At 41.1% G+C, this 12,239-nt stretch overlaps 1 protein-coding gene across 1 annotated transcript; it reads right to left on the bottom strand.

The window, feature by feature from the left end:
- Positions 1 to 3,277: 3,277 nt before the first annotated feature.
- Positions 3,278 to 4,942, bottom strand: abt1 (activator of basal transcription 1). The gene is given in 4 exon segments (XM_014134590.3): positions 3,278 to 4,117; positions 4,325 to 4,500; positions 4,604 to 4,871; positions 4,873 to 4,942. Coding segments are annotated over 4 exon segments (864 nt in total). The 5' UTR covers positions 4,912 to 4,942; the 3' UTR covers positions 3,278 to 3,736.
- Positions 4,943 to 12,239: the final 7,297 nt, after the last annotated feature.

Here is a 12,239-nt window from a genome sequence, read left to right as displayed (position 1 = left end):
TAAACCCCAGGAAGAGTAGCTGCTGCCTTGGCAGGAACTAACAGGGATCCTTAATAAACCCCAGCAAGAATAGCTGCTGCCTTGGCAGGAACTAATGGGGATCCTTATTAAACCCCAGGAACAATAGCTGCTGCCTTGGCAGGAACTCATGGGGATCCTTAATAAATACAAATACCTTTCTGAGAAAAGTTACCTAACAAACACGCAAGGAACATAATACTATGTGACGTGTCCAAGCAAATATTCAAATCAAATCAAAGTTTATTTGTCACGTGCGCCGAATACAACAGGTGTAGACCTTACAGTGAAATGCTTACTTACAGGCTCTAACCAATAGTGCAAAAAAAGGTATTAGGTGAACAATAGGTAGGTAAAGAAATAAAACAACAGTAAAAAGACAGGCTATATACAGTGGCGAGGCTATAAAAGTAGCGAGGCTACATACAGACACCAGTTAGTCAGGCTGATTTAGGTAGTATGTACATGTAGATATGGTTAAAGTGACTATGCATATATGATGAACAGAGAGTAGCAGTAGCGTAAAAGGGGTTGGCGGGGGGGACACAGTGCAGATAGCCCGGTTAGCCAATGTGCGGGAGCACTGGTTGGTCGGCCCAATTGAGGTAGTATGTACATGAATGTATAGTTAAATTAATATGCATATATGCTAAACAGAGAGTAGCAGCAGCGTAAAAAGAGGGGTTGGGAGGGCACACAATGCAAATAGTCCGGATAGCCATTTGATTACCTGTTCAGGAGTCTTATGGTTTGGGGGTAAAAACTGTTGAGAAGCATTTTTGTCCTAGACTTGGCACTCCGGTACCGCTTGCCATGTGGTAGTAGAGAGAACAGTCTATGACTGGGGTGGCTGGGATCTTTGACAATTTTTAGGCCCTTCCTCTGACACCGCCTGGTGTAGAGGTCCTGGATGGCAGGCAGCTTAGCACCAGTGATGTACTGGGCCGTACACACTACTCTCTGTAGTGCCTTGCAGTCAGAGGCCGAGCAATTACCAGGCAGTGATGCAACCAGTCAGGATGCTATTAGAGGGAGAAGCATGATTTTCAACGTTAACAGAGACATATACAGTTGAAATCGGAAGTTTACATACACTTAGGTTGGAGTCATTAAAACTCGTTTTTCAACCACTCCACAAATGTCTCCATAACAAACTATAGTTTTGACCTCCACAAGTATGGTTCATCCTTGGGAGCAATTTCCAAATGCCTGAAGATGCCACGTTCATCTGTACAAACAATAGTACGCAAGTATAAACACCATGGGACCGCTCAGGAAGGAGACGTGTTCTGTCTCCTAGAGATGAACGTACTTTGTTGTGAAAAGTGCAAATCAATCCCAGAACTACAGCAAAGGACCTTGTGAAGATGCTGGAGGAAACAGGTACAAAAGTATCTATATCCACAGTAAAATGAGTCCTATATCGACATAACCTGAAAGGCCGCTCAGCAAGGAAGCCACTGCTCCAAAACCACCATTAAAAAAAAAAGCCAGACTACAGTTTGCAACTGCACATGGGGACAAAGATCGTACTTTTTGGAGAAATGTCCTCTGGTCTGATGAAACAAAAACAGAACGGTTTGGCCATAATGACCATCGTTATGTTTGGAGGAAAAAGGGGGACGCTTGCAAGCTGAAGAACACCAGCCCAACCGTGAAGCACGGGGGTGGCAGCATCATGTTGTGGGGGTGCTTTGCTGCAGGAGGGACTGGTGCACTTCACAAAATAGATGGCATCATGAGGTAGGAAAATGATGTGGGTATATTGAAGCAACATCTCAAGACATCAGTCAGGAAGTTAAAGCTTGGTCACAAATGGGTCTTCTAAATGGACAATGACCCCAAACATACTTCCAAAGTTGTGGCAAAATGTCTTAAGGACAACAAAGTCAAGGTATTGGAGTAGCCATCACAAAGCCATGACCTCAATCCTATAGAAAAAATTCACCCAATTTATTGTGGGAAGCTTGTGGAAGGCTACCCGACACGTTTGACCCAAGTTAAACAATTTAAAGGCAATGCTACCAAATACTAATTGAGTGTATGTAAACTTCTGACCAACTGGGAATGTGATGAAAGAAATAAAAGCTGGAATAAATCATTCTCTCTACTATTATTCTGACATTTCACATTCTTAAAATAAAGTGGTGATCCTAACTGACAGGTAATTTTACTAGGATTAAATGTCAGGAATTGTGAAAAACTGAGTTTAAATGTATTTGGCTAAGGTGTATGTAAACTTCTGACTTCAACTGTATATACTGAACAAAAATATATAAACGCAACATGTAAAGTTTTGGTTTCATGAGTTGAAATAAAAGATCACAGAAATGTTTATAATGAATTCATTTCAATTGATTGATTTCCTCATATGAACTGTAACTCAGTAAAATCGTTGAAATTGTTGCATGTGGCGTTGATATTTTTGTTCAGTATAGTTACATTTTACCTTTTTTTTTTTTTACATTTTAGTCATTTAGCAGACGCTCTTACCCAGAGCAACTTACAGTAGTGACTGCATACATTTCATACAATTTCATACATTTTTTTTTTCTGTGCTGGCCCCCCGTGGGAATCGAACCCACAACCCTGGCGTTGCAAACACCATGCTCTACCAACTGAGCTACAGGGAAGGCTAGTTGAAACATAAATCAGTAATGAGTGATTTTAATCCTGACTTGGTCTTATTTCTGTCGTTGACCAAATTATCTGTTCTTGTTAATATTACCAGGAGTCTGAAAGTATTGAAATACATATTGTACACTGAACAAAACCATAAAATGCAACATGCAACAATTCCAAATATTTTACTGAATTACAGTTCATATAAGGAAATAAGTCAATTGAAATAAATTAATTAGGCCCTAATCTATGAATTTCATGACTGGGCAGGGGTGTGGCCATGGGTGGGCATAGGCCCACCCAATGGGGAGCCAGGCCCAGCCAAATAACATTATGGTAGAGAAATGAACAATCAATTATCTGGCAACATCTGTGGTGGACATTCCTGCAGTCAGCATGCCAATTGCACACTCCCTCAAAACTTGAGACATCTGTGGCATTGTGTTGTTACAAAACTGCATATTTTAAAGTGGCCTTTTATTGTCCCCAGCACAAGGTGCACCTGTGTAATGATCATGCTGTTTAATCAGCTTCTTGATATGCCACACCTGTCAGGTGGATGGATTATCTTGGCAAAGGAGAAATGCTCACTGACAGGGATGTAAACAAATTTGTGCACAAAATTTGAGAAAACAACTTTGTGTGTATGGAAAATCTCAGATGTTTTATTTCAGCTCATGAAACCACATGTTGCGTTTATATTTTTGTTCAGCATATATCATCAATGTATGGTTTGTGTTTATCTTTACAATTAAATGAACTAATTAGAGGTATTTCCATTTAATGTTTCCAAATAGCACATACAGTATGAGCAGGTGTTTTCCACGGTGCTGAACATATTGTTACTACATCATATCTTATAGTTCGCAATGCATTAAACCAAAAAGAGGATCTGTCCAAGTCTCTCCTACATTTATAATTAAACTGATGGAGAAAACCCTATTTTTCCCTTGAGTCTGTGTGTCTGGACAGAGCCCATCCTCTCAGTGTCGCTCACAACACCAGCAAGTGTCAGGGGCAAAAGGTTGCTCTAATTGTGATACTGAAAGAGACCAGTCCTGGGATACTGTGTTTGACTAGAACTGCCGGGATAGGTTCAGTCCTTGGCTTTGCTGCTGTTGAAGATCTTGGCCAGCAGAGAGACGTTGGACTGGGACTTCTGTTCTATGTCCCTGGCCTTGTCCTGGGCCTTCAGCAGGTTCTTTTTGGACATGGTCTGTTTATGCAGGCGACTCATCTGAATCTCATCCTCTGTACGTCGCTGGGTGAAGTCCCAAGTCTTCTCCTCTATCTTCTCGCCCTTCCTCTCCCTCTTCTTCCTCAGCTTGTCCATGTTCTGGCTCTTCTCCACATTGGCCAGGTAGAAGTTGGTCTCTCGTTTGGCCTGAGAGATCTCAGTTCTGAGGCGCTGCTGGAGCACAGTCATCTCATAGGCCAGTCGCTCACTCAGGTGACACCACTGGAACCTGTGGAGGTACTGAACAATAAAATTGACAATTAGGAGTCAGAATAAATATTTACACAGTAAAATGTTCAACAAAATTAAATGTTGGTATGAAGGTTTCTATTAATAAGGGATGTGAGGCATGTGGGTTATGACAGTGCTTTAAATTTCCAAAGTTAAATGTAGTTAAATTACAGTAAAATGTCCACACAGAGATAATTGAAGAGAAAATTGAGATACCTTGATGTTCCAGAGGTCACTGACAAAGCGGCTCCTTTTCCGGGCGCCCATCGGTGTGTTGTGGAGGCTAGCTGCCACTCTCTTGGCCACTCTCTTGTCCCTGAACTCCACCCAGCCCTCAGTGAAACTGCATGCCTTGGTGCCAGCTTTCTTTTTCTTCCTCTTCACAGACCGGTCTGAGGACAACAGGTATCATTGTAATGATTGAGACAAAACACGGAAATCCCGTCAGATAGTGTCAGGGTTGATTTTAACCATGCAGAGTGAGTGCAGTCTTACCTTCAGGCTGTAGGAATATCCTTCCAATCTCCCCATACAGACTCAGCATGTTGCGCATATTCTTGGGTCTCAGTCTTGGTGGTATATGACCTAAATACACTATTCCAGGCAGACACGTCTTGCCTACTGACACCTTTTTCTCTATGGGATCACCTTCAGCCTGTTCTTTAAGTTCCTCATCATTTAGTTCTTCATCGTCATTCTCTGTGTTGTCGTCATCCTCATCTGCTTCAATCTTGGGCATTTCTCCAGATTCTTCATCATCATCACGCCATATCCTCATTCACTTTATTCTCCTCGATGTTCATCCTCTCCACCTCACGTATCCAGACAGATCAGATGGCCTAGATTTATGTTGACAAATGGATTCAGGACAATTGTATTATCACGTGGTACTTTTGCAGAGATCTGTAGCAAAAAAAAAAAAAAAAACATAGCAGCTAGCTAGCCGTTAACCTGACGCTTGGTGATCCCAACATAGAGGCTAGCTAGCCGTATGATAGGCACTACTCGCTGACACTGGGTAACGTTAGCTAGTTAAGTGGCTATCATGTGGGTTAGTCACGCTTTCCACAAGCGTCTTACATTTACGTCAAAGTTGTTGATCTCAACTTACCGTGCAGCCTCGCCTCGACGTTCGAATACGAAAATCAATACATTAATAAGTAAATAACAATAAGCTTTTCAAAGTAGAAGCTACCAAGGAACACTACGCAAGTTACGGTGGACTACACGTGCGCAGGAAGTGTGATGACGTGTAGCAGAAAGAAAATCAATACTTCCGGTTCATTACACTTTTAGAACAAAAGGTGGCAACATTACACTGAGATTGAATTTAGAACGCAGCGGTGTAAGGGATAGTAAAATGTTGGGTCTCACTTCATGCACCCGCTGTGATGATGACGCTCAAAGTGATGACAGTACTGCCCTACCAAGCAAAAAGGCAGTAACTGCTCATAGCGTGGAACTGAGGAAAATGGCTTTTATTTGCCTTGGTTTCACAGTAACTTTAAGCAGTTACTGCTAACATGACCCCCATTTTCTCCAAAACACAGTACAATAGAGGCAGGATACTTGTCCACATGATTAAGCATGTATTTAATGTAGCAAAAATGACATTAACTAATTTTCGACCAAATGAGCAGTTATTGCCTTTTTGCTTGGTAGGGCAGAGTAGTATACAACTTGATCTTGAACAATGTGATACTTGTTGTTACAACAACATCTACTATAGCCATGTAAAAGTTGACAAAAAAAAGGTATCCTATCACCTTTTTAGGCAACTTGATCTGGGACTTCACTCACTATAACATGCAAGGTTGATGTCTTCTTCACTGGGGCCAGTTTCAAAGCCAGAGCGAAAGAGTGCACTGTCTGCAGAACCTGCAGTCTACAGTCTAACTTGCAGATGGAAGCCTCAGGAGAAGACTACATTTGAGACATGACGTAAAGAAATGTTCACAAGGAGACATGTCTCATAGCCCAGACCACCCTCTCCCATCCTCACTGGCGTTCTTTCTTGCAGGGCTGCACTGGTGCTTTAATATGCATGGCCATGTGCCTGTTGCATGTGTGTTTCTGCATTATTAAATAGGATGACTTGGGTTTACTAAGTGCTGCTCTGCAACCCTGTCAGTGGTCTGTCTATCTTTAAATATAACCATGACCACTAAAGCTGCATTCACCAGGGAGGAAGGAGAAATGGCATGTTTCATATTGAATGCTGTTACATAAAGATGGAAGATGGAAGTGTTGAATTAGATGTTCTGTTTTCTCCCCTTCTTTAATGAGTTTCTCACCCTTTGTTAAATTGAAATATAAATGCTCCTTAGTGCATGCCTCTGGGAACAACAACATCAGTTAAGTAGATTGTGGGATTGCTACTTAGGCCTATATATTGTCACATAACGTTTACTGTTGTTCTGCTGGTAAGTGTATCAATATCTGTGTAAACCGGTGAGCTACTGCATTTGCGGTATCCTAACTAAATGTCGTTGTTATTTCCTAAACTGTATCTTCAATGAAAAATTACTATTCTGTACATTCTGTATATGTATATTCATAAACATGTATGAATACCTGCATATGAACTGAAGCCCAATGTGCTGCCTGCTAGGCTATGTGCAGGGGTCCAAGTCAATACCAGTTTACTGACACCTGGGCTTAGGCTGTTATCTATTGATTGAAGTCATTCCACATTACCATGCCAGAAAACAGATTATTAATTTGGATTATTTATCTAAATAGTCCAAGCATACGTGAAAATGATGTTAACCTTTTCATAAAAGCATGAAACTTGGTACACTTGTACAGTTTGGGGCCCTGAATATTTTCAGATATGGAGGCATTGGAAAAACGCCTCCTGGGGGCGTGGCAGCTATTTTTCATTCCCCCATAGCCCAAAAAATTATTTTGCAAACATTAAATCACAGAAAATGTGATGTCTACCCATATGTTGTGATGGACAAAGATTACAATGATACCATGCACAACATTTTAAAAAACACTGGCGGCAGTGGCGATCATTTTGCTATTACGCCATAACCAGACTATGTATTTTCCGTCATATCTGCTGAACCAAGCAAAATCAAATCTTTTTTATTCTACTTTACTGAAAATGTATGCAGGGAGTCAGCCACTAAGGGAGGAGCAAGCAGGATTCTGCACGGGACAAGGATGGATGTCTGGTCCCCCCCACTTTAACTTCTAATTTCATAGACTTCAAGAAGGCTTTGGTAGTATGCATTGTGTCACTCTGGAATATTCTGAGATTCTATGGTATACTTATTTAAATTGTTACAATCATGGACATTTTTCAACTACTTCAAGGATAGTTCCATCAAATGAGTACCTTTTGCATCTCTTTGATATTTGAAGTAGAAATTGTGCACCAATATTACATTTAAAAGCCTGTTATATTAAATGAAGTGCCCTTTAATATAGGCCACATTAATAATTGAATAAATCCTATTTTTATTTGAATAAAGACTTGTTAAAAAGCCAAAATTCTGCATTTTGACATGTCCCTTGGCAACTTCTGTGTCTTCTAGGAAGATTTCACCATCATTGTAAAGTCCTAGTCATTTCTGAATATTATTATTTATTTCATGTGATTAAATGTTTGTTCCTCATTTTAAGGTCAAGCCTATCATGTGAACTGAACTTTTAATATTAATATGATAAATATTGTAAAAAGGTGAAACTATTCCTTTAAAAAAACATTTTTTCAAAACAAACATTGAACATCTAATAGTGAAATCATAGTAAAAGCAGGTGAGCTGGTTCTACTCTTTTTGGCCATTTTCTGATGTTTTGTGGTGGGAAACTGAGCAGGTGGAGCTTAACACGTCAACCCTGTTACCCATAGATAGACAGGCTATACATGTTTTAACAATACAACAATTTGTAAAGCTTGCATTCAATGGACACGACAAAATGTTCTCATTTTTTACAAAAACACCTTTATATCAATGGAATGTCTTTGCGCGTTCACAATCCGGCGGGACACGACCGGTAGACCTGGTTAAATGTTTCTGTGCACTTGGGCTCCCAAGTGGCGCAGTGGTCTAAGACACTGCATGTCAGTGAAATAGGTGTCACTATAATCCTTGGTTCAAAACCAGGCTAGTTCACATCTGGCTGTGATTGGGAGTCCCATAAGGCGGTGCACAATTGGCCCAGGTTTGGCTGGGGTAGGCTGTCATTGTAAATAAGAATTTGTCCTTAACTGACTTGCCTAGTTAAATAAATGACAACACCTACAGGCTTGATCAGGATTTCTCCTGCAGAATATGTTTGTGGACAATCCTTGTTGTGAAAAGGGCTATATATAAATAGCATTTGATTTTGATGTGCTGAACCAAAGCATAATTTGTGGGAGGATTTGCTTCTTTTCTGTTCCTTTCTTCATGAACATCTCAAAATGAGCTTGATGGATGTTATCTTGACTGTTAGTGTGATCATTAAGGAGAACTGTAAAGGGCAAAAAAATTGAAATCTTATCTTCGGAAATATAATTTGATGATTGGTGGGTGGCCTTTGGGACCGACAAACACTGAAGGTACATACATGCCCATGAAATCATCAAGTCCCTGGGTCCAGACAAGTTAAAGGCACTTCTTGTTTTCCATGAATTTACACAGTGTCACACAGTATCTACGTTTACAACCAGCGGCAAGAAGACAGCAGCAGACAGCTGTATGGCTCAGTATGCCACAGAAATAATATTCTATGACGTAGTTTGTCAGAAACCGCAATTTCGTTACCATGGCAGTCCACCATTATATAATCATCTGAACTATTTATGATGTTGTACAGCGCACAATTGTAATCCTTGACCATCAAGACATACAGTGCATTCAGGAAGTATTCAGACCCCTTGACACATTTTGTTGCATTACAGCCTTATTCTAAAATCGATTAAAAAAAATGTTTCTCATCAATCTACACACAATACCCCATAATGACAAAGCAAAAACTGTTTTTTAGAAATGTTTGCATAGTTATTACAAATAAAAAACTGAAATATCACATTTGCATTTTACAGACCCTTTACTCAGTACTTTGTTGAATCACTTTTGGCACCGATTACAGCCTCAAGTCTTCCTGGGTATGACGCTACAAGCTTGGCACAGCTGTATTTGGGGAGTTTCTTCCATTATTTTCTGCAGATCCTCTCAAGCTCTGTCAGGTTGGATGGTGAGCGTCGCTGCACAGCTATTTTCCGGTCTCTCCAGAGATGTTTGATCGGGTTCAATTCCAGGCTCTGACTGGCACACTCAAGGACATTCAGAGACTTGTCCCGAAGCCACTCATGCCTTGTCTTGGCTGTGTGCTTAGGGTCGTCCTGTTGGAAGGTGAACCTTTTCCCCAGTCTGAGGTTTTCATCAAGGATCTCTCTGTACTTTGCTCCGTTCATCTTTGCCTCAATCCTGACTAGTCTCCCAGTCCCTGCCGCTGAAAAACATCCCCACAGCATGATGCATCCACCACCACGCTTCACCGTAAGGATGGTGCCAGGTATCCTCCAGACGTGACCCTTGGCATTCAGTCCAAAGAGTTCAATCTTGGTTTCAGCAGACAGGAAAATCTTGTTTCTCATGGTCTGAGAGTCCTTTAGGTGCCTTTTAGCAAAGCAAGCAAGCTGTCATGTGCCGTTTACTGAGGAGTGGCTTCCGTCTGATTGGTGGAGTGCTGCAGCGATGGTTGTCCGTCTGGAAGGTTCTCCCATCTCCACAGAGGAACTCTGGAGCTCTGTCAGAGTGACCATCGGGTTCTTGGTCACCTCCCTGACCAAGGCCCTTCTCCCCGGATTGCTCAATTTGGCCAGTCTTGGTGGTTCCAAACTTCTTCCATTTAAGAATGATGGAGGCCACTGTGTTCTTGGGGACCTTCAATGCTGCAGATATTTTTTGGCACCCTTCCCCAGATCTGTGCCTCGACACAATCCTGTCTCGGAGCTCTACGAACAATTCCTTCGACCTCAGGGCTTGGTTTTTACTCTGACATGCACTTTCAACTTTGGGACCTTATATAGACAGGTACAGTTGAAGTCGGAAGTTTACATACACCTTAGCCAAATACATTTAAACTCAGTTTTCACAATTCCTGTGTCACGGTTGTCGTCTGGAATGGAGGACCAAAACGCAGCAGGAATGTGAATGCTCATCTTGTATTTATTTTAAACCAAGATAACACCAAAATAACAAAAGAAGAACTCACGAACAACAAAACAGTCTTGTCAGGCTCACACACACAAAACAACAAACAATCTCCCACAAACACTAAACGAAACACATACCCATATATAGGACTCCCAATCAGAGGCAACGAGAAAACACCTGCCTCCAATTGAGAGTCCAACCCCAATAAACCAGACATAGAAATACAAAAGACCAGAGACCAGATAGAAATACAAACATAGAACATTACCCAAAAACCCGGAAATATTAAATCAAACGCCCTACTAAATAAACCACCACCCCGAACCACATAAAAAAAATACCCTCTGCCACGTCCTGACCAAACTACAATAACAAATAACCCTTATACTGGTCAGGACGTGACATCCTGACATTTAATCTGAGTAAACATTCCCTGTCTTAGGTCAGTTAGGATCACCACTTTATTTTAGGAATGTGAAATGTCAGAATAATAGTAGAGAGAATAATTTATTTCAGCTATTATTTATTTCATCACATTCCCAGTGGGTCAGAAGTTTACATACACTCAACTAGTATTTGGTAGCATTGCCTTTAAATTGTTTAACTTGGGTGAAACGTTTCGGGTAGCCTTCCACAAGCTTCCCACAATAAGTTGGGTTAATGTTGTCCCATTCCTCCTGACAGAGCTGGTGTAACTGAGTCAGGTTTGTAGGACTCCTTGCTTGCACACGCTTTTTCAGTTCTGCCCACACATTTTCTATAGGATTGAGGTCAGAGCTTTGTGATGGCTACTCCAATACCTTGACTTTGTTGTCCTTAAGACATTTTGTCACAACTTTGGAAGTATGCTTGGTGTCATTGTCCATTTGGAAGACCCATTTGCGACCAAGCTTTAACTTCCTGACTGATGTCTTGAGATGTTGCTTCAACATATCCACATAATTTTCCTACCTCATGATGCCATCTATTTTGTGAAGTGCACCAGTCCCTCCTGCAGCAAAGCACCCCACAACATGATGCTGCCACCCCTGTGCTTCACGGTTGGGATGGTGTTCTTCAGCTTGCAAGCCTCCCCCTTTTTCCTCCAAACATAACGATGGTCATTATGGCCAAACAGTTATTTTTTTGTTTCATCAGACCAGAGGACATTTCTCCAAAAAGTATGATCTTTGTCCCCATGTGCAGTTGCAAACTGTAGTCTGGCATTTTTCATGGTGGTTTTGGAGCAGTGGCTTCCTTGCTGAGCAGCCTTTCAGGTTATGTCGATATAGGACTCATTTTACTGTGGATATAGATATTTTTGTACCTGTTTCCTCCAGCAACTTCACAAGGTCCTTTGCTGTTGTTTTGGGATTGATTTGCACTTTTCTCACCAAAGTATGTTCATCTCTAGGAGACAGAATGCATCTCCTTCCTGAGCGGTATGACGGCTGCATGGTCCCATGGTGTTTATACTTGCGTACTATTGTTTGTACAGATGAATGTGGTACCTTCAGGCGTTTGGAAATTGCTCCCAAGGATGAACCAGACTTGTGGAGGTCTACAATTTTTTGGGCTGATTTCTTTTGATTTTCCCATGATTTCAAGCAAAGAGGCACTGAGTTTGAAGGTAGGCCTTGAAATACATCCACAGGTACACCTCCAATTGACTCAAATTATGTCAATTGGCCTATCAGAAGCTTCTAAAGCCATGACATAATTTTCTGGAAATTTTCAAGCTGTTTAAAGGCACAGTCAACTTAGTGTATGTAAACTTCTGACCCAACGGAATTGTGATACAGTGAATTATAAGCGAAATGATCTGTCTGTAAACAATTGTTGGAAAAATGACTTGTGTCATGCACAAAGTAGATGTTCTAACCGACTTGCCAAAACTAAAGTTTGTTAACAAGAAATGTGTGGAGTGGTTGAAAAACAAGTTTTAATGACTCCAACCTAAGTGTATGTAAACTTCTGACTTCAACTGTATATGC

Source organism: Salmo salar, chromosome 13 (assembly GCF_965601325.2).
Source record: "Salmo salar chromosome 13, fSalSal1, whole genome shotgun sequence".
Taxonomy (NCBI): domain Eukaryota; kingdom Metazoa; phylum Chordata; class Actinopteri; order Salmoniformes; family Salmonidae; genus Salmo; species Salmo salar.
This window is presented reverse-complemented; position numbering and strand designations above follow the sequence as displayed.